Raw genomic sequence first — 23,009 nt, 5'->3', positions numbered from 1 at the left:
ATAGGGAATGGCAAAGATAGAGTGGGACAGCAGCCATATGCATGAGATGGTATCAGCGGCAGCAAGCCTCATCCTGGGAGTTACTCTTGCAGTTAAGAACAAGATGAATCAATCAGGGATATTTATTGTGCACAGCAGAGAAACAAGGAATAAGCGTCCAGTCTCTAGTTCAAAGTAATTTGTCTGAGCAATTCTGTGAATTTTCAATTATTACAGAAGCTATGGATGCTTGAAGTTTATTCTTTCATGTCATTGCCAAACTGAGTGGCTTCAAGCAGCTGCATCTATTCAATCAAAGCTTTGTCTATGACCATTTATAACTAGCACAAGATTTCAGCTAGTTATTACTGTTCCAGCAGTACCCTCCAAATATACAGGAGTTCACAGCCCTTAAAGTCCACAGTCTAATAAAGCAATTAGTGCCCAAAGATAGGAGAGAAAAGGGGTGTTTACCTTGGTTGGCTGCCAGACTCCCACTGTGCTGCTCCCTCACTCCTCTTCCTCAGCAGGACTGGGAGAAAACAAGATGACAAACATCATGGGTCAAGATAAAGACAGGGAAATCACCCATACTCAGCTTCTCTGCTGGCTCTTCTACCTCTTTCCCACCTAAGCAGCTTAGAGGGATGTGGAATGAGAGTTGCTGTCAAGACATAATACTTCATGTCTTCTGCTCCTTCCTCCTTACACTTCCCTTTCCTCCAGCATAGGGTCCCTCTCACAGAAGACAGTCCTTCATGAACTGCTCCAGCACTTGTCATGGACTGCAGTTCTTCAAAATGGTTCCTTTCTACAGGGTACAGTCCTTCAAGAAAAGACTGCTCCAGCCTGGGCACCTCCTTTCACAGGCTGAAGCTCTTGCCAGGAGCCTGCATCTGCATGAGCTCTCCTTGGGCTTGCAGCTTCCTTCAGAGCAAATCCATAGCCTGTGTTGGGAGCATCTGCTCTGCCATTATTCTCCATGGACTGCAATAGGACAAGCTGCTTCAGCATGGTATTCTCCATGGACAGCAGGGAAATCTCTGATCTGGCACTGGGAGCACTTCCTCCCCCTCCTTTTCTGGACCTGCTCTCTATAGGATTGTTTCTTTTGCATTTTTCTTGCTCCTCAAAGCTGCTGCACAGTGCTTTTTATCCTTTCTTAAGTATGTTATCACAGAGATGCCATCAGCATCACTGTTTGGCTCAACTTTGGCCAACATTGGGTCCACTGCAGAGCCAAGCTTGAATTGGCTATTTCCACGTGTGGCAACTGCTGGCCTTTTCCCACAGGGGTCAACCTTGTAGTGCCCCACTGCCAACACTGATTGTCTGCATCTTCTGCTAGAGCACAATTCATTATCTCCTGTTACTTCCCTGACTGGTCATTAAGAGTTGGTTCATGTCTGAAGTAGACATCACAGAAAGAAAAGGGAAGAGAAGTGGAAGATGAATAGCCTGTCTTTTTAGATCTGCTGAAGGAATAAAATTGCACCTCCAAGAGCAATGTGAAAGGAAGTACAATGATATTTAGAGAGGAATAGTGCTGAGACATTTCCAAAGTGTGCCTTGTTGCAAGAAAGCTGATATCAAGGCAGATAATCAGGGATTATTATGTATATTAAATAACAGGATCATAGATTCACACGTAATATCATCACAACAACAAAACTGGACACTCTACACCTTGTCCCATCATCACATTACAGCAACACAAATTCTCCACAGTTATTACAGCTCTATGATTGAGCCTAGTCTTTTTGAACAGGAGAAACTAGATAAGGGACACAATGGAGACAGTGAGATAGAAAAATCAAAGTGCCATTCAGAAATGTACTGTTTGAACTCTGCTAACAAAGTCATGATAAGTTGCCATAATGGTGTGTCTCTGGAAAATGAGAAGTTGTGGCCACATAGATAAAATGTAGAGCTTGTGTCTTAAAAACAAACAAGAGGGTAGAATTGAAAACATTTGAACCAAATGTTTATCTACAAGATGAGAAGGGTGTAGTAGTGGAAGGTCGCTTCAAGTGTTACAGGTCTGAGAGCTACAGTACAAGTGGTGGTGTTGGCATCAAACATAGAAGAGGTAGAACAAAATAACTGTTCTTGGAGAGAAAATTAAGAATTTGGCTGAAACTGGCTGTGAGGTTTTTTACTTTGAAAGTCTTTGAAAAAATACAAGGTAGAAGATGAAACTGAAGAAAATGGGCCAGGATTATTCTATTTACTTTTAGCTGCAGAGACCCAAGTTCTGACTACTAGAGGTTCCCAGAGGAAAGTAAAATTCTGAAGAAAAGGAGATAAGAGAACTGTAACCAAAGATAGAATGCAGGACTGATGATGGGTGGGTGGGCTTTGTTCTCTGTGCTTGCTCTAGAGAAATTTTGTAGGCATGTCAAGCTGCAGTTTTACTGGTAAGTTGAGTGTATTAAGCCTGGAATTAGTGAGAGTTTTTAAATAAAACCCTCAGACCAAGATCAATTTAAATAGAGGGAGGTGCCAGAGAGCACAAATTGTGTAACCAGTCTCCATTCTGCTGAAAATAGGATCTGGCAGGTCATTTCAGATGGTTTTGGCTCAAAATGAGCCTTAATCAGTCTGTTTTCAGTGCAGTGCCTCCTTTTAATTACCTGGACTAAAATTACTCTTGTTTTCAAAACACTTGAACTCAGAATAATTAAGTCTGTTAGACATACTGTGGCAAAAGCAGCAAAAAGTGTGCTATTTAGGCAAAGTGATTCCCTCAACTTTTGAGGGGACAGATAGGAACCAGACAGATAGGAAGTTCATGTATGGCACAGATACCAATGCACTGTTAGGTACAATTTGTACTGCATTTTTATCACAAGGTCGCTGTGTGACACTTTTATTGTAATGTAAATTGCAATTAAATTGTAGTGTAAAAAAGAGAGAAAAAGGAACTTAAAGCATCACATGCATGACAGACTCACATAAGTATACATAATATTTATATATAAGTTCAAGACTGCAGAAATGTATGGCTGAAGGAATGCACAAAATCCATATGCTGCAAATGCTTGTAAGGGGACACAAACACAGACAGCAGCTTTATAATTAGGCAAGTTCTGCATGAGCCTTGCTGCACAGACTGGTTCTGGATAGGGAACCAAACTATGGGATCAATATAGTGAGACAGTAGGCTGAGAGAAGAGGTAAGAAAAGTAATTGGGATCTTCCTGGCAAGGAAGAGGGAAATAAAATACATGAAAATCAGAGTGGCTGCCTTTGCCTCTAAGCCTCAGCCCAAGCACAGACCTGGTCTAACCTGCCTCATGCATGGAAGTCGATTGCATCTTCACACAAAGCTGAATGACTGTCTGAATGACAGGACTTCACCTTAGTTTTCATCTTCTTTTCTCACTGGAGGCCCATCCTTTCCTTCTGGACATATTCATGGATCAGTAGTCTCAGAGCCAGGAGGGTACACCTGAGGGAAAAAGGGGTTGGCAAATTAAAACTTTACAAATCCTTCAGTGCTAAAGGAGCTGAATATGTGCTAATGTAGTTGAATACAAAGGTAGACAGACTTTGCAGAGCGTTTTCCATTGCATCTGTGTCCTACCTGTTCTGAATATGTTAAAGTAATCTGGTATGTAATATAGGCACTATTGTTTAGGGTAGTCTCACAGCACATTAATCAAGGAGTGGATTCCTTTGGGAGTATAGAGTTAGTTTCACTGTCTTACTTGCAATATATGAATGTAAATACAGATTTACAGTCCAGCCAGCACAATCAAACTGTTGAGCTTTAGGCTGAAAGAATATAAGATGTACACTGTGTATAGGCAGTGAAATCCCAGGTGATGTCTACTCTTCTTGTATCTCAAATGAACACAGTGCTGCTAAAGAGTATAGACTGTTTTAACCCACTGTAATGAAGATAGCTTAAATACATCACAACTCTGCCTATATGCCCATTTCATTGATCCAAGGTGTAATTAGTTGCCAGATATGCATGTTACACACTCCCAGGTTTCAGGGCTTGGAGTTTTGTTTTGGTTTTGTATATCGTTTTCCCTTTCTGTCATCTCTCAGCCTGTAATGAAAGTTATACTGGCGACTTGACTATTGTGAGCTTGCAAACCTTTGGCACTATTCTTACAGTTCCCTGGAGAAAAGAAGGTAAATCAGTTTTGTAAACCCTTGGAAACCCAGCCTTCCTGATGGGCAGTGAGAAGTAGAAGACAGTACAAGATTTCTTTGAAAAGTCTTTACAGCTGTTTGACTGTGTGGTTGTTTTGTGAAGAACCTATGTACTGTAGGTTGCTCTGAAAGTAATGCCTCCTATTTATTTCCATGGAAGCTACAACAAAGAGCACAGTTACACTATTTGGCAGAGCAGATTTTCACCTACAAAATGCTGTTTTTCAACTTAATCACCAGCACTAGCTATGCATTTTTGCCAGTGATGAACAAGAGCCTGCATGGCATACTTGTAAAAATCTGTGCCAGCAGAGGTTACCCACTGTTTCACAGCTGCTGTGATGGTGTCACTACTTGGAAAATGCTCACACAGTCCATCTGATGGAAGTCAGATGGGAGTCGAAGCAGGTAGAAGTCAAAAGGCTCCAAATCTGGATTATATGGTGGGTGTGGTAGGACAGTCCAGCCACGACTGGCAGTGTGTTCCGTGCTCTTCAAACTGGTACGGAACCTGGTGTTATGTTGCATGAAAAAGGTTGTCATCTTCTCTGGAATGATTCTGGAAATTTGAGCCTTCAGCTTAGTCAGTGTCATGATGTAGCAGTCAGAGCCCCTTTCCAAAAGACAGTGCACATCACCTGCTGATGGCTTGGACTTCTTCTTCCATGGGGAATTCACATATCACCACTCCATGGACTCATGTTTCGACTCCAGCTCTTAGTGGAGACACCATATCTCATCACCAGTAACTATGTGATGCAAGAAACTGTCACTTTCAGCCTCAGACTGGTTCATTAGTTCCTGACAAACTCGCATATGCTGTTCTTTCTGTTCCTGTGTGAGCATTTGCAAACTTTGTGATATTCCAGCACTGGCACCATTGTTTGCAACACACTGAAGTCAATATTCAGTTCTGCACACAGTTGCCTGGTTGGTTGCTCTGGGCAGCCTGGTCTGGTGATTGGTGACCCTGCTCATGGCAGGAGGGTTGAAACTAGATGATCTTTGAGATCCTTTTCAACCCAGGCCATTCTGTGATTTGATGATTCGCACAGATGAGCTGATTGAGACACTTCTTTTCATGGTGTGACAGCTGTGCATGGCCATCTGGAACACGGGTTGTCTTTCAGGGTGCTGTCACCACTGTTGAAACACACCACCCACCACCTCACTGTGCTCGCATCCACTATTTGATCCCCAAAAACGTTCAGCAAGCATTGATGAATGTCAGTGGCTGCCATTTTTTTACGCAGGAGGAATTCAATGACACATCTTTGCTCCATGCGCATTTCCATGTCAGGCGTCATTTTGTCAGACTGCCTCTCTGCTGCCATCTGTCACACAGCAACAAAATAGAACAGAATATTGGCGGGAAGGTTCAGTCGCTCCTACCATACCGCCAAGATCTGCCTCGGACGTTATGGGCCAACATAATAAAATAGAAGGCATTACTTTCAGAGCAGCCCTCGTACATATGTTGCGGTCTGCTAGGTTTTATGTGTGAGTTTACACTACTTTTTTCATGCTGCTTCTGTGTTAAAACAAGCTCCTACAGTGCATTTTTATGTGGAAATCTTTTAGCTGGGTGTGGTGGGGAAGCCGTTCAGTGACTCATACTGCAGGGAATTCCCTAATGAATTAGAGTATTTTTACTTCTGGAGTTTTGCGCAGTTTCCTTTAACACTGGAGTGGGCACTTGATAAGAGCAGACTACAAAGACCCATTCATCGTTGAGCTGCTCCGTTTCAAAATTGGATGTTTGTATTTTGCAGAGCTGAAAATCCAGCCCAAGTAACATGGTAGGTTCACAGCATTTCATCATTCATAATCCCAGGTGCTCTGAGTGCTGAAAAAAATGAATCATGGTGAAGTACACCCAAAGCAGAGACTGCTATAAATACCAGCACAGCGCAGTGATGGGTCTTTAAACATGAGGCTTTCTGACAAAACTCAATGTCTTCAGCTGCCAACAGTGCTGATGGCCATCTGTGAATGGAGCACAGCTCTGTGCCAAACCCGGGTCAGGTGGGCGCAGTCAGAGAGCTCTTGTGAGATGGGGCTTCATGTGCTGCACTCTTTGTGCTGCCTGTTCAGAAGAAGAGGGATTCAGAGCTCCTTCAAGCCCATGGCTTGAGTCCCTGATGGAGTCCTGGTTTGTCAAATCAGCTGCTTTTGGCATCGTGGGAGAGGGGCTCTCTGCTGGTTACTCAGCAGGGCTTTTTCCCCTCTGATTCTGTGTGCAGCTGTTTGGTTTTCCTTTCCTTCTGTAAATCAAACGAAGAAAAGAACCTAAACAAACAAGCAAACAAACAAACCTGAACGAATACCTTGACTTTTTAGCTATATAAAGGGAAGTCTTTCAGTTGAAAACATTGCAATATAAATCCTAAAACACCAAAACAAAGCCAGACATTTGGTTTGGAGAAGACACTTCTTATTACTTGGTAAAAGTAAGTAGCAAAGGGAGAGAGAATGAAATAAGACCTTTGGAAAAGCCTTTTTCTGCCTTCTCTCTTTTCCTACTTGCCTCCTCCTCTCCTTCCTCTCCTACCTCCTTCTACCTCCCCCTTCCCCATATAACGACTGCCCATTTGGGTACAGTAATTCCAGAGAGTAAACTTTAACGGGAATGCCTGAAATGTGTCTGCTTCAGCTTTGTGTTATGTCTGTAATTTGAATTATTTGCATTTTGGAAAGGTATAAATTGCTCTGGTGTACTTTGGTTGGCCAGCAGCCAGGAGGGAGTTGCCTTGGGCTCTGAACCAGGCTGCTGCAGATGTGGCAGGCGTACAATGGAAACTTTTGTGGTTGAGCAGCCCTCACTCCTCAAGCACACTGATGGGAGACGGTATCCCGCCTGCCTCTGAGGGTCCTCAGCACACGTGGCACTGGGGGCAATGCAGTTTTCTCTGGTGGAGGCAGATTTTCCTGGTGCTTTGAGCTCCCACAAACCGTTCCAGAGCCACTATTAATTTCTTTTTTTAAAAAATTTCAGCTGAACTGTATAAACCTGCAAAACATGTTTACTGTAAGAGGTTGACGTAGTGGTCTAAGGTTTCCCTCCTGGAGCTGATCCCAGTCCGTGGGCGTTGAGATTTCCCTCTTGGTTTACCAGACGTAATATGAGGAATTGTCTTTTTTTTTCTTTTTTTTTTTTTTTTGAGTCTCTGCTTCATAACAATTTTTCCTCTGTGTGTTTTGTTAAATTAAATGTCACTAGCTGTTAATGAGTTGTCTATTCCCTACTCCTTCTCTCTCTTCACCTTCCCTGCAGTCGTCAAGCAGCAATGATCTGCAAAGTCTCAAGAGAATTTATTGGAGCAAAAACTGTATTGTTCTTAACCAGCTTCCAGAGACAAACCACGGCTCTGGATTTTTATTTTCCTAATAGTTTAGCTTACAGCATTTAAAATATTTCTGAACAAACTCTCTTTGTCATCATAAAAATTTCAGAAGCACATAAAGGCACTGCTGCATGAAGTAATTGAAAGATTAGCGATAGTTGGAGTCATTTTGAATTTTACTGAAGTATTGGCAGGAAATAAAAACCAGAAACCTGAATCAGATCATTTGTCTCTCAAAGCAGAAATTAAACACTGCAAAAAGACTGAAGTAATGTAATACATTTACGAAGGTAAATGGAACACATTAACTACTAGTCTGGACACCTTAGATTTAAGAAAGAAAGAAAAAAAAAAAACAACCCAACAACACAAAAACCCTTACAAAGCCAAAGTTCCTAGCCTTTGCAGAATGTGTGATAAGCGTCCATGTTGTGTCACCTTTCCAACTGATTGATTAACTGGGTGGGGAGGAAGTGAGGGGCTGCAGGCTCTCTGTAGGGAGGGAGAGGGAGGTAGAGGAGCCCGCTCCCAGCCAACAGGTATGTCATGGCTTGCAGAATATTGGTCAGCTTTTTCTACTGACAGCTTGGGGGAAGCATCTGTTGGATAAATTGTGATCACCTGTCTTCCAGAGAACTCTGCTTCAGTGCTGGCACTCCTAAAGCCTTTGCTAAGGAGATTTGAGCATGGTTTGGCTGAGCCTTCTCTTCCCAACCCAAATGTGGCAGTGCCGATTAAAGGGATTCCTTTTCCAGTGTCATGGTTTAAAATGTAGGAAGAAATGAAGGGTAGATCTGCTAATTGTTTCCTACAGAAATACCTGCCAAATCCACTGTGCTATTTGTGTTGCAGCTTTCACGTTGCACTTCTTTCCATACGTTAAAAAGAATCGGTTTTGGATGTGAAAACAATTGCCAGTGCTAGTTCCTCAGTAACATTCCTTTCACAGTAGGACAGCTGTACACAAAAATACTATTTACAGACATTTGTAATAAATCAGACAGTTCTAAATGCGTCACCTCCATCCTGGCCATGAAAGTGAAGAGAGAAGAGAAAGTGCATTCACTCTTCTACCTTGCTAAGAGCTGCTTTTCTAAGGCAGGCGCACATCTATGTGATGAAGTTCAAAATAGCTGATATTTGCATTTGTATGTCCTGATGCTGCAATAAATACACAAAAGAGATAACAGAAGGTCTGATTTTCCATTGAGTCCAGTGACATCTGACAGTGGTGGGACTCGTTAAGCTGCATGTGTCCCTCCTGCTGAACTTAGACAGCAGTCTGCTTGTGGCCTTTTGTACACGTCTGTTTTTTTTCTAGGCTTGCAGAGTGGAAACCCTACATGTTTGTTTGTTTGTTTGTTTGTTTGTTTCAAATTTCTCCGTTGCATCTTGAAGCCACAAGGGAAAAGGAAATAACCTCCTACTGACCAAGTACTTCTGTGTCAAGCACAGAAAAAAGAGACCAGACAAAACCAATTTATTCCAATAGGCAGGTACTCAGTAGAAACTGATAGCTGTGGCTTAAGTTCATTTTTGCTTGAAAATATGAATGCATTGAATTAAGAGTACCCGACACACCACTCAAAACAGCTATGGCAAACTATAGAGTGGACCTCTTCAGGACCTAGATGCTGCATAGAAGCTACATCTCCCAGTGCATTGTCTTGCTGTTTGTTCCAAGCAGCAAAAATATGTCAAGCCAGACTAGGAATATAATAAAATGAAATATTCGATGGCTGAGGAGCTTTCTTAATGCTATATTTTTGTTTTGTTTAATATTAATGTTGAACACGACTGACTCCATAGACAGTGATCAAAAGAACTTACAGGTAACAGTATTCCCAAACAGAAATGTTTGGGAAAGTAACTTGTAGAAAAGTTTCACATACTGTTCAAATTAGTGACAGAACAACATCTCAGTGGCTTTCCCACATCACAGTATGCTGTATTGTAGATTATGGTATGCTCCCAAGAGAATAAATGGGCTTCCATAGCGGGTTACCCAGATGGCTTCCTAGTTGGGCAAAGCTTGGGATATGTGTTCTGAGAGCTGTTTTTCATATATGCAATGCCCCTTCCATCAAAGAGATCCTTTGAAAAGTCCTTCTTTTTTAGGCTTGGGAGAAGAAAAAAAGGACAGAACTCGATATCTTTTTCTTTTGTCTTTTAGATGGTCACCATGTGTGGGAAATGGAAGCCAAAACTGACAAAGAAATGTGCAAGCCAGTAAGTCTGCCTTAAATATTTTAACATCGAGATGAAAAACATATATTGCCTTCTCTAGCACTGTTACTAAAGAGGGATTTCCAAGGCTTTGGCAGTGTGTCTCCCCACTGAAACAGAACAAGTACTTGGGCCTCCCCTTCTGGAAATCTTTCTTTAATGGGAGCATGGAGTAAAAAGCCTTTATTGGAAGCTGTCCCAAAAGTAGAAGAGACCATTTGGAAAATATTTTTTCATTGCCCAGGATGGGCCAGCCCTGTCTGCTCATCTTCTGTCTTGCTGGGTTGGTTCTCCTCTCTGCTCCCAAAACAATTTCTGATCATTTTCCCTGGCTTTCCTATACCTTCAGCAGACGAAATCTGAGTCCTCTCACAGGAGACCAAACTCGGGGTTGGAGAACTGTGGCTCATTCAGCCATGACTATAAATGGGAATTATGGCAACTATCTTACTTCTGTAGCAATATGCTATAGTTTGTTAGCTGTGAACCTACTGGAGACAGGCAGGCACACAATTTGAAAGACCTCATCTGAAAACAGGCCAAATGTTAAGATTACCATTCCCTTTTATTCCATCAAAGTGTCAGAGAGGTTTTGATGATCACAGCAGATTATGCTGTGCATTTGTGGAAGCCGATGCCCTAGCAGCCAAGTCTCCCCAGCCCCATGCCGGAGCACTTGTTTTATGACAGTGGAAGATCATCTGCATGATCTTCAGAGCTCCTTGCTGTAGAATGAGATGTTCTTGAAAGATCTCCCACCCACAGAAATTAGCATACTTAAAACTTCCTGAGGTGTTAGTTAAAAAAACACCAAATACATTTCATTTTGAAAAATGTAAATACTTGTATATTTACAAGTGTATTTGCAAGAATAATTATATCCTTGTCCTAATTCTCCTTTCAAAGGAAGTTATATTAGAGCAGGATATACTAAGGACAGCCTGCCATGCCAGTGAGTGTTTGTTCTTTCTACTGCCACATTTGAGACCATAGCTTGATTTTGGGCCCAAATTTTTGTGTAAAGGAAAGAGCTGATGGCTAGTGAACCTATAAAGACCTGAGCCATGCTAATATTTCATATTTCCAATCATAAAATCCTTTTGTTTGGATCATGTTTTGTTCTACTGATTTTGAACTGCTTGACTTCACCTGTGAGGCTCTTCTCAGCCCTCCTCCAGAAGTATGCCACTGCAGTCTGTGTATGGCAGATGTCCCAGGTGACCTCCTGTGCTAATCTGTGTATGGTAAAGGCATCAAACAGGAACCTGGTCAGCCTGTGTCTCATCCACTGCAATGTCCTTCACAAACTTGACAGCCCTGGACAGGGAGGCAGAGGAAAGGACTTCTGAAAACTAGCATGCTGTTAAATGTGCCCCCTTAGCTTTGCAGACCAGTCTAAAGCCAAGTCCTTCACAGCATCTCATCCCCATATCAAGGGTGCCTGTCCTGCCCTCCAGTGTTGGGTGCTTATGCTGCATGGCTCAGAGCTGGAAGGAGCTGTAGTGATTGTCCACACAAAGGACACTGTGGGCAGCAGGAGGCATCCCTGTGCATGAAACCCACCAGTTCCATGGGGAGAATGCAGTTCTCCTTGGGAGACCAGTCTTCTTGGAGTTAACGTATAAATATTACTGTACAATTCATCTGCCTTAATCACGCCCTGACTTTCTGATTTATTTGTTTTTGCAGAATTCATTGGTGGTTGAGATACCACCTTTCCGCAATCAGAGAATTACCAGCCCTGTTCAGGTCAACTTCTATGTCTGCAATGGAAAGAGAAAGAGAAGCCAGTACCAGCTTTTCACCTATCTTCCTGCTAATGGTAATAAAATATGTTCCTTATTATCTGTTAGTAAAAACAAGAGATAACAAGGGTTGCTTAGAAAAATACACGGCACTGATAATTCTTTAGCATGCCGAGTAACTTGCAGGCATACCTGACATTAAAAGTGAGGAAGAGACCACAAGGGTTGCCTTTCTCTCTATTGCCTGCCTAAGAGGCTTCTGCAGATTATTTTAATTGGTGGCAGAGACATGTTGATACAAGGAATCTTCTACTTTTTGGAGCTAACAAACTCCTGCACAAACTGACATGTGTACCCACAAATTGTGAACCTGCTGAGTTCTCTGCTGGGATGCTGACACCCCTCAGTCTGACTTTTGGCCCCAGATGGTACATTGGATTTGAGTACTAGGTCTGAATTTGCATCACACCATTATAGTGTGTTGGGCTCAGCTGGAGGTGGTGTGGGCATTTCTCATCAAGTCATCCTTTACACAGCTGTCTCAGGGTAGAAGTAGTGCTACGCAATGGTCCCACCCTTGGGCAGCAGTGAAAAATGCAGTGTGTATGGAGATCAGAGCGCTCTGTAAAAATGCTTCATGCAGAAATGCTTAGAAACAAATATGCCAATTTATTTTTGGAAGATTTTATTGGTAACTACAAAGTGACAATAAAATATTCATGCTAGCTGAATTCTAAGTAGGCTTGTATTAGAGCAAATTTAGGTTATTTCTTTTAATTTGAAATGGTTCTTATCTGAAAGCACTTTTTTGGGGAAAAGGGTGATGGTTTTGTTTTTGTTGTTCTGGAAGTGAGTGGAATGAGAAAAATGATTGGGTTTTTGCTTTTTGTAGACTTTACGATGAAAATAGTCTCTGTCAGAGTAATTCCCACAAAACAATCCTTAGATCATGCCACGTGTCTTGAAGAGACCTGCCAACTTTTTGCAGATGAAATGCCATAAAATGCATATTTGGAATTTCATCTGGTTAGTTTTCATACACTCCAGACTTTTATCAGGACTTTAAAATAAGAATACAAGAAACCTGACATGGGCAACTGACTGCTTATTGCATATGTGCTGAGTAGTTATGCTTCACCGAATCAGCCTACTTATGCAAATTTCATCCTCAGTGGGTACATCTGTGTATATTTAAAGACTTCTCATTTCTTAAGTTGAAAAGAGTTGTTATTCTCTTGCACGGCACTTTTCAACAACTAAAATCTGTTGTAAAGGCCAAAAGGTACTGCGATGATACCCAGGTTACCATCGTAAGTATTTCAGATACATAGAAGCTTCTCACTTGGAAAAGACCTAAAAGATCATCAAGTCCAGCCATCAGCCTGTCATGCACAAGGGACAGGATGCCATCTAGAGAGACCCAGACAGGCTTGAGCAGCGGACTCAGGAGAACCTCATGAGGTTCAACAAATGCAAGTGCTAGGTCTGGTACCTGGATCAAGGCAACCCCCACTACCAATAAACTGGAGACAAAAGAGATGAGCACAACCCTGTTGAAAAGGACTTGTGAGTACTGGTGGATACTGGAGTACTGGCCATATACCCTCGCAGCCCAGAAAGCCAGCTGTACCCTGGGCTGCATCAAAAGATGCGTGAGCAGCAGGTTGAGGGAGGTGCCTGCCCCTCTACTCTGTGCTGGTGAGGCCTCACCTGGAGTTCTGTGTCCACATGTGGAGTCATCAGTACATGAAAGACACAGACCTGTTGGAATGCATCCAGAGTAGGGCCCAAAAGTGAGCCAAGGGATGGAACATCTCCCCTGTGAGGACAGGCTAAGAGAACTGGGTCTGTTCTGCCTGGAGAAGAGAAGGCTCTGGGTAGAACTAAAAGCAGCCTTTTGATAAAAAGGGGGCTATAAGAAAGAAGGAGACAAACTCTGTAGCAGGTTTGTTGTGATAGGAGAAGGGGAAATGGTTTCAAAATAGAAGAAGGGAGATTTTGACTGGATATAACGAATAAGTTATATTACATCAAGAGTGGTGAAGCACTGGCACAGGTTGCCCACAGAGGTGGTGAATGTCTGGTCCCTGGAGACATTCGAAGTCAGGCTGGACCAGGCTCTGAGCAACCTGATCTAGCAGTGAATGCTCCTGTTCATTGCAAAGGAATTGGACTAGATGGCTTTTAAAGGTCCCTTCTAATTCAAACAAGTGTATGATTCTATGATACTACGAAAGTTGCTGCTTATTAAGCACCATCTTTCTTCTCTAGCATTTACATAGGACTTCTTTAAACATTTTATTCTAAACCATGGGAATAGTATTGTGTATTAGAGTTGGTTTAAGGTATCACCAATACGTGGTTGAAACATTTGATATTTCGTTTGATGTGAAGTGGTGGGAATAGCTACCTAGTGATAGGCAACAGAGACCCAGCTTAGGCTTTATTCTGAAGACATCTTTAGTTATGGAAATTGTTGAAAACATGGGGAGTCATATTTAGCCTGCTGTACTGATTTGAATTCCTGTGAAATCTTTTCATTTCAGTGCAGAGAAACCTGAAGGAACAAATATAAATTCAGAGCAGAGGAAATGGAAGCTAGTATTGAATAGCAAATTTAACTTTTTCCGTTCCTGTTTGGTTGCCTGCTGACATTGACATTCCCTTTCCATATATGCATATGTACACATAAGTAGTTGAAAAATATCTTACGTTCTTTACAAACTCTCATGACAGTGGTAAGACTGAATGTAATCATCAGAATAAGTAAATATTTACTTATTTATTTATTTAGCTGTATTGTAACTGATTTTGCCCTGTGTTGATAGTAATTGTTTCTATTGTGCCTTTTAAAGATTATGTGATCAGCTTGACTGCATAGTCAAGAATCAGTCACAATGACTAAATCAGTCTCTTGAGTTGCTGTGCTTTTAGCAATGATTTTTAGGATATTCTGCTTTATTTGATTTCAGTTACTATATCATTTTAAAGTTTCAAGGCATTATAAAAGAAACAAAGTTCTGCTCATTAAGAAAATGATGTTTGAGTCAACCACCACTGTGTGATTTAGGTACAAAAAAATGAAGCAGTATTTTTGTCCAGGTAACACTCTGACTCTTATTTAAATAAATTCCACAAATATAGTTGATATAGTTTTTTGACAAGCAAATGTCAAAGTGGATCATCAAGTATAAAATGTGATTTTAAACACATAGATGTTCTGCTGTAAGCTTCTCATTCAGTGCTTTAGTCAAAGTGCTAACATTTAATTGCTTGCCATAATTCTGCAGGTTTTTCTGCATTGGGGATTTTGTCAAAACCGCATGATACACATTAGATATATTTTACAGCCCAATTGAACTGTGCCAAAGCAAAATGGATGCATATAGCCCAGGTATTGTGCAAATCCCATGGCCACACTCCTGGAGTGGCTTTGTGCGAGTGCAGGCAGTTGCAGCCAGTGGGATGTGAAGAGCTAGGGACTCACTGTGTGGCTGCCACCCAGACTGCAGAGTGATAGTTTTGCTTTCCTGTAGCTCCTGTTTCTCCTCATTCCCTAGGAGAAAACAGCCAGTGGATCCAGGGACATGTGACGTCACTCATCCTACCCCCAGAGGATGGTCCTGGAGTGTCTCCTTGGAGTACAGCTCTGTGACACGCAGGCAGCACAAACTGCCCTCTCCAGCAGATTGCTATGGTTTCACTGCCATGAGGCTTCTCCTGTGCTGCGGAGATATGGCAGGACTGCACTTAAAGGTTTTGTAGAGCAGAAGCTTACTTGGTGAAAACAAGTTCCTGCCTCAGAGAAAAGAAATATCCCATAAATGAAAATCTTACTGTTCCATAAATGAAAAGTTTCGAAACCAAAACAAAACATAGTAGAGGCTTCAAAAGTAAGAGATTAGGTCTGGGGAGGGGGCCAGCTTAAGTCTTTGGTTGGGGACAGAGTGTAAACCTGAGTACTTGTAATCCACTTTTCATTGAAATTTTGAATTACGGGTCCAGTTCTGCTGAATTTGAACTATCCCCAGTCCTGTATGTGCCTGTATTGTACATAAGTGGCTGCAGTATCATTTTTTTAGTAGTGTTTCACTATTATGCATCATATTATAGAGCAATTGCATATCAGTTTTGTCCTGGAGCCTTCAAGCTTTATGTTCTCCAGACCACTCCCCAGGCATGCCTGGCACAGAAATAAAAGTTGTTTCCTTACCATTCTGGCACAGGTGAATCCCCACAGCTCATATGGTAAGTAACGTGTCTTGCACTGCCTCGTCCCATTAAAATATGAGGAGCAAGGCTCAGAACCAGGCACTGCAGTCAGAAACCTGCACAAAGCACGAAGTACAAATACTTGGATATTCTACCTTAGAATCCCTCCAGTGCTGTAGCTCTGTGTTCTGTTGACTCTACTATGCACAGCAGAACATTTCAGAATGCCATTATTGAACTTCTAGAAAAATGCTGTTTTTTCCCTCATGTTTATGACTGTATCATTTTTATTATGTGAACTGATCATGCTAATGGCATATATATGCCTCTCAAACAGGAGGAATATTCTTCTGAAATCGCTAGACTTAAGTGGTAGCATTTGAAGTATAACCAGAAGATGAAGAAGCACACTATCTGATATGTATGCTGTGGTTCAAAATCCTGTGCTTTCATCTGCTAAGAAAGCTGAAGGAGTTCTCCAGCACAGATGCAAGACTGCAGAAGATTTTAAATAATTCACTGAATGATAAGAGTTGAATCTCTGTTGGTTTTTTTTGTTTTGTTTTGTTTTGGGGGTTTTTTTTCAGATATCTTTTAAGTAGGTACATCAAAACAGAGGAAACTTGTTCAAAAACTTATTTTTTGCAGATAGATGCTAATGCTCTCTGTGATTCTGTTATCTGACAAATACTATACAGATACTACAAAGGAGTTAACAGTTTTCTTTGTATTTTATTCAGACAGATAGTGATTGTATTTGACAAAGCAAAGACAGGCTAGTTTGTCCAGGAAAAATTTAATACATGGGAAAAAAAGCAAGTTGATGTGTTTTGTTCATTGGAATGAAAAATTAGCTTTTGCAAAGTGTAGATGATAAAGCATTTCCAGTTTCTGTTTCTGTCAGGCTTCTTAATTTTCAAATCATTATTAAAAAAAAATCAATCCACTACTTCTAGTATTTATTACAACGGTGTTGCTTTGCTTGCAGTTTTTACTTTGGTATGTGTTTTGCCATCTGTAGGACCAGATTTTCAAGAGCATAGCCTTTACTTTTACAACTAGCTTTTCTGAAACTTACTTCTGTGCCAGCAGCTCCATAAGCTGGGGTGGAATCTTACGTATGAAAGTCTGGCTTCTTAGACTAGGGGCTTGGTAGCAGCAGAGGTTCTCTGGATGCATGTGTGCTGAGCTGTGCCAAGAGTCTGCTTGTGGTGACTGGATGCGCCTTGTTATTGTTTGCCACCCAGCAGTGGAAAAGCGAAGAAAGTTCTTAGTGTGCTTCTGAAAATGGTGAGCGGTGCCCACTGCACATTTTTGTCAGCATCTTACTAACTTCCTGCCTCAACTCTAAAATTATCTCTTGAGTGTGCTATAGATGAGATATTCAGCAGTTTTCTAGTGATTACATTTAGCAGATGTGCCTCTGTTTAACCTCACTTCTTCCGCCCACAGCTCACTTTCTAAGTGACAACACCATGTTGGTCACATTAGCAGAAAACAATACAATGAGGATGCAAAGCATTGCTGCTCTAATGTGACAATGAGCACACTTTTTAGTGATCGTTTACCAAGACCTCTCAGCTCTGAGTATTTGCTCAATTATGATATCAAAGCTGGCAAAATTATTTACCTAGCCACGGTCTTCAAAAATGCCATACAAAGGGGGTGGCTGGGGAAGGAAGGGAAAGCAGGGCTGGGTTGTGAAAGGATCACAAGCTGCAGGATGTGTGACAGCCGCTGCAAGGAGGAATGCTTTTGTGCTGCAGTGAGGCAGTGAGGCAGGAGAAAGCATGAGGAGAGGAGTGAAAAAGAATGGAGCAATGCTGCTGACCAAGGCGTGGGGCTCATGTGAACTCCAGAGCTTGGTGGGGAGGAGTGGATGCCCACCACTGAGAACCCTGAGCAGCACAGGCACTGACCCTTCCTAGCATCTTGTAGGCAGACTGGCTGGAGAATGAAAACGAGGAAGTGAAAATGAGAAGCAAGAAAGGAGGCGTGAAAGTGAGGAGGTGCGCATCACACGCAGACCTGGTTTGGATCTGCGCCGGACAAGCGAGTGCAGCGGAGCCAGGCCTGCTGCAAGTCCTTTTGTTGAGCCCAGGGAACAGCTGGATCACTGCAAAGCCTGCGCAGAGCAGGAAGGGAAGGGGGGGGGTTGGCCACGAGGGATTTATTTTTTATTTTTTTTTAAGGTGAAAATATGAATCATGGTTGCTCATTTTTACAGTATGTGCTGTTAAGTTTATTTCATTTTGGCTGCTAGATGACTGATTGCTACTTTTGACATTTAACAGAGAAACAAAAAGCAGGCAAGATTTTGTTAGAGTCCTGTTTCCATTTAAGAGGATAGCTACATTCATCATCACCAGGCCAATCGGCCTTGCTACTCCATTCCAGCAGGAGAGCAAGGTCCATGGTGGCAGCGGAGGAGAGACATTTGTGTTCCCCTCATTCGCTCCAGCATTACTCTGTCAAATACTTCTCCAGTTGCTCATTTTGAAGCTGCCCATGCTTTGTCTGGGTGATTGTCTGTCCTGACCATCAGGCAGAGCCCAGCCAGGTGCATCTGACCTGCAGATGCAGTCACCTTGATCCTTAACTAAAGATGAACTTTGCCTCTCTGTGGAAGACCAAGAAGGAGCATTACCTGCTGTGATGCCCCTGATAAGGGCAGGGATGGACATGCACTATATAGATGCCATTGAGTATGTCTGACCATCACACTTTGTCACAACCAAAACAATCACTCAGAATAGTTAAGTTCCAGCACATAAGGTTGTCCTCAGGCAGGACCCCCACTTTTCAAATATTCCCCATCATTCTGATTCGTGGTTCTGACTGCCAAATCCCTCTACAGGAGTATTTTAAGGGATCCCTTCCTTACTTCCCAGTGATTTTACATGTACACATTAGCAAGCATCGGGCTTTAGGATCTTCAATTCAGCTTAAAAGCCAAAAGGTAAAACTGGTGTAAGGGAGAATTAGGTTTAGAATTACATGGGCTGGATTACCAGAGATAGCTATTTTTGTTGTCCTCAACTGGCTGATCACCATAATTAATCTAGCCCAGTGATTGATCCTAAAGGAGATATGGTCCACACTGTTGCTGTAGGTGAAATACATGGGAACGATGTGTTTTGCCAGCTGTGGGAGGGACTGCATCACTCCCTGAAAACAAAGAGCGTATCAGAGCCAAGATGGCTGAGGTCAGCCAGGCCCAAACTACTCTCCAGGAGAGCAAAAATGCAGAGCATGGGGCAAGAGCCAGTCCTCTGACCAGGCTGCACAGCATGGTCTGGGGGAGAAAAGCTGAGCAGGACAGAAGTCCTTCAAGCCCCTCACTGCTGGGCCCCCAAGTTCTGCGAGAGCTGAGGAGAGGTCTAGAAGCACAGAAACATTTACAGTGTACAAATGGAGTTTTGTGAGCCAGTTAACTAGAATTTGGGCAGTGAGGATGCCCTCCTGCCAGCATGTCCCCACAGTGCCTCCCACACAGTTGCTAGGGGACAGGAGTTGTTGAAATGCCTGGTTGTGCCCCACTGCTGCCTTTGCAGAACTCCGCCCACAGCCCCTGCCCTCCCTGCTTCATCTCCTTGTCAGGAGAGCAGAAGCAATGCCAGCACTGGTGGTGTAACGCCATGCCTTGTTGTCAAGCTGAAAAGATTTTGCTCCAGTGAATTTTAACATGCCTGGCAGAAATGACATATAAGTCTCCTACCAGTGCAGTCAAGGTGTGTACTGTAAAGGCTCCATCTTAAGGTGTTCCACGAGGCCAAGTATCGTATCATGCTGGAGGCATGTGGGACAACATGGGAGAGCTGAGACTCCTGTCAGCAGGAATACTGCAGGTAGAATCTCTGGTGTTAGTTTTCACTCATTAATCTGAATCATCTTCACCCTGCATCAGAGAGGAATATTTGCCATAAAGAGGTACAATCTTAAGAGATCTTGAGAAATCTCATCTTGTATCTAAAAGAGAAATCTAATTCAGTCGGGCATCTGGATTAAAACCGTGGTTTTCAAACAGCATCCCAACAGGTCAAGCCATAGTATCTCAACTGCAGCAGTTTCATACAGGCAAGGAGTCCAAAGAGATTCAAGAACATCAGTACTTTGCCTTTAAAAAAGAAGTAGCAAGTAAAGTTGTAGCTTCTTTCACAGGTCTTGCTTTTTCTTTAGAGGAAGAAAAGATAGTTTTACTTGATTTATTCTTTTCATCATTTCAGGGTTTAATAAAGAAATAGAAAAGGAATAAGAATATTTCCCTTTTCTCTTGAAAGAAATCTAATGCATTTCTTGTCTTTTGTGCTAACATAAAAATCAACTGCCCTCTACCTACCATCCTCCCCTCTCACTTTGGTTTACAGTGTATACAACCAAGCAAAATGTTCTGTTTCATAAATACACATTGAACAGCCTAATAGTTTAACAGCTGTTGAAAAGCATTTGGTAATTGAGTTACCAGGAAAGCACTTTCTAATCAGATAATGGCACTGTCCAAGTTTATAGGCAGACTTCCATGTTCCCATCTACCTGGATGCTATTACTGTACAAAACTATACACATGCATTTGTTCACATAAAAATATATACATGTAAAACCAAAGAGGACAGGCAGATCTGTTAGAGGCAGTTTTCCCAGTAAGCAGCAGAAAAGCTTGTCAACGGCAGAGCCATGCTCCCTCCCTACAGCTGCCCAGTGAGTCTGAGAGCAGCGCTGTGTGGCAGGGAACACAACAGGAGAAGCATTCCAGAGCAGCATCACCCCACACCTCACCCCTCCGTGCTCCCACAGCCCCGTGGTTCACTCACCAGCCTGCCTGCTCTCTCTACTGCTGAGCCGGCTTGCCCTGCAGCAGCGGGGCTGGTGCTTGCATGCAGCAGGGCTGATTGGGCACACAGCACTGGCGCTGAGCAGCTACATTCTGGCAACCCGCATTTTGGTATAGGGCAAGGTAGCAGCAGATGGTAGAGTGGGCACTGGCAGGTTGAGCCAGTGTGAGAGCTCAGTGCTTCCCTGTGTGCCACTTGCTCACTGAGAAAGTGCATCTTTCTGTCAGATAATGTAGAAGAAGATTTAATGAACTACACGTGCTAAGAAAAGATTTCCTTCTCTTATTTCTTACAACATTTCCTTCAGATAATTTTATAAACTTCCCTGTGCTAGGTATAATGATGTATATTTGTGCTTTTTTGGTGGTAAAGTTTTTAAAATCTTTAATTTGGCCTCACTGGAAACCCCATTTTGTCTAGGCAAAGTAAGACAGGACATCCAGCTCATGTATTTCGAGCAGGAAGAGCAGTAGTGTGGCTTGGCCAATGCTCTTCTGGAGAGGCAGAACATGCTCCCAGGGTAGCACACAGATAAAATGCCCAGGAGATCTCACCCATGAGAACTTCTATAGCTCCACCCCTGCAACCACACACAGGGAACGAGGCCACAGTTGTGTGATCAGTGTGTGATAGCTCAGTGAAGGTCTGTGGGATTCTTTATTAACATATGATCAAGAAAGGGTGAGTGAATTCAGATACTTACGTAGAAAAAACCTGCAAATGCACACGTCCTGCCTACAGGTCCCTTTGTTTCTGACACACTGTGCACTGGCTTTATGGACTGAAAAACAAAGGTCTCATACTAGCTTGACCTTTAAAAAACATTTTGGTTGAATTGATGCCTAGGGATATACATCCAGTTCACAGACAGTATCTGCAAAGACCCTCACAGGGGCTGTCCCAGAAGATCCCTGGGCCTTAACGTCCAGTCCTCCATCACTGAGATTGCCAGGGCTGCAGACAGGCTGGCAGACTCTGCTGGCCTACTGCTGCTCTGATGCTACAGAACAATGAGATTATAGTTTCTGAGGTAGCCAGCCCATTGCCTCTCCCCAGCACCAGACCAGAATCAGAACATGGAGGGAGGTCCCTTCTCCACTTAAGCCAGTGTTGCCACAACTGCCATGATTTTGTCTTGCACAAATGCAGAGCATTTAAGATGCACATGGAGATATGCATGCCTTCAGTCAGCCAGTAGCAGAGGAACAGTAGTATTTGTGTTAATTGAAGCAGCTTCTCCTGAGGAACGTCAAGAGGATGTACTGCCTCCATCAAAACTGACTTACAAAGGAAGTTTGTGGGGGCAGAAATGGCAGTTCAGATCTCAGCTCAATAGTAGAGATTTGGACCATCTAATTCCTCGATGCTCTTCTGAAGTCTTGTCCCAAATTCTTAGCAATCATGTAGATATTTATTCCATAATTTGAAGAAATGCATGATGAAAAAAGTAGTGTTCTGATTTTTGTATGCTAACCAAAATCCTTACCTTTAGAGATAATCACAGTCTGCAGCATGAAAAGTGACTATTCTGTTTGATATGTTCAGTCAAACTGAGGGCAAAACAAATGTGCTATAGTGCCATAAATGCCTGCATTGATAATACTACATGGAAATGGGGATTTGTTAGTTTAATGTTAATCAGGACAAACATCTGTTTAATTTATATGCTTATATTTTCTCAGTTCGCATATTTTAATAGCACCCCCCAAAAAAATTTAAAAACCCATCTGGACTGCCAAAGCATAAAAGCAAATGGGCTTGTTAGAATTGTCAAAAATATATGTAATTTATATTCAAGCACTTTCTGACTCCATTTACTGAATGTCCATGATTTATTATTTTTCTTCAAGGCTTGATGTATTAGCATTTTACCTGCTAGAAAAGCCTTTCATTTAAACACAGGTTTGTAGAACTGGCTGAAATATTTTTCTCACATTCAGACCCAAACAGAGGGCCATTGTCTTCAGCCCGGTGCCCCGGTATGATGTCATAACCCTGGTCTCTCTGAGTAAGAATTGGAGGTAGCTTTGATTTATAGCTGGGTCTGCTGCCAACATGCGGTTCTTAGAACTTCGTATTAAATTAGATGACATAATGACACAAGTCCGGAGCCTAAGAAGGCATTATTGAACCATTTAAAACCAATTAGCACAGATTAAGTCGCTTATGAGACTAATTTAGAACTTTGAGTTCTGTCTTATTTTAATATTCAAAATTGAGGAAAATTTAAAATCATCTGTCATCTGACCTTAAGCATTATGAAGTAAGAAGCATTTCAAAATTAAGCGTACCAGCCAAGTTTACAGACATTTTTCCTGTTTATAGCAAGGGCCTGATTCTTCAATTGGGTCTCTGAAGTGAATGGCATTCTTTTGAGTTTATGTAGAAACTGTGCATCGTCTTTCTGTTTACAGTTTCACAAATTCTGACATCATTGCTGAAATTTATTATTGGCAAATTCAGTCACAATTCTTCATTCTAGTCAGCTGAGAGTCTGCAAAACT

At 42.2% G+C, this 23,009-nt stretch overlaps 1 protein-coding gene across 7 annotated transcripts in view; it reads left to right on the top strand.

Moving 5' to 3' along the window:
• The window catches only part of NFATC1 (nuclear factor of activated T cells 1), a 106,439-nt gene that overhangs the window by 47,592 nt on the left and 35,838 nt on the right, over nt 1–23,009 (top strand). For 4 of the 7 annotated variants that reach the window (XM_010708284.2, XM_010708281.2, XM_010708283.2 and 1 more), the window contains exons 6-7: nt 9,664–9,719; nt 11,406–11,538. In XM_010708284.2, the coding sequence (XP_010706586.2) occupies nt 9,664–9,719; nt 11,406–11,538 (189 nt within the window). The other 3 variants (XM_019613694.2, XM_019613692.2, XM_019613693.2) reach the window with 3 other exon arrangements.

Source organism: Meleagris gallopavo, chromosome 3, assembly GCF_000146605.3.
Source record: "Meleagris gallopavo isolate NT-WF06-2002-E0010 breed Aviagen turkey brand Nicholas breeding stock chromosome 3, Turkey_5.1, whole genome shotgun sequence".
In the NCBI taxonomy this organism is placed as follows: Eukaryota; Metazoa; Chordata; class Aves; order Galliformes; family Phasianidae; genus Meleagris; species Meleagris gallopavo.
This window is presented reverse-complemented; position numbering and strand designations above follow the sequence as displayed.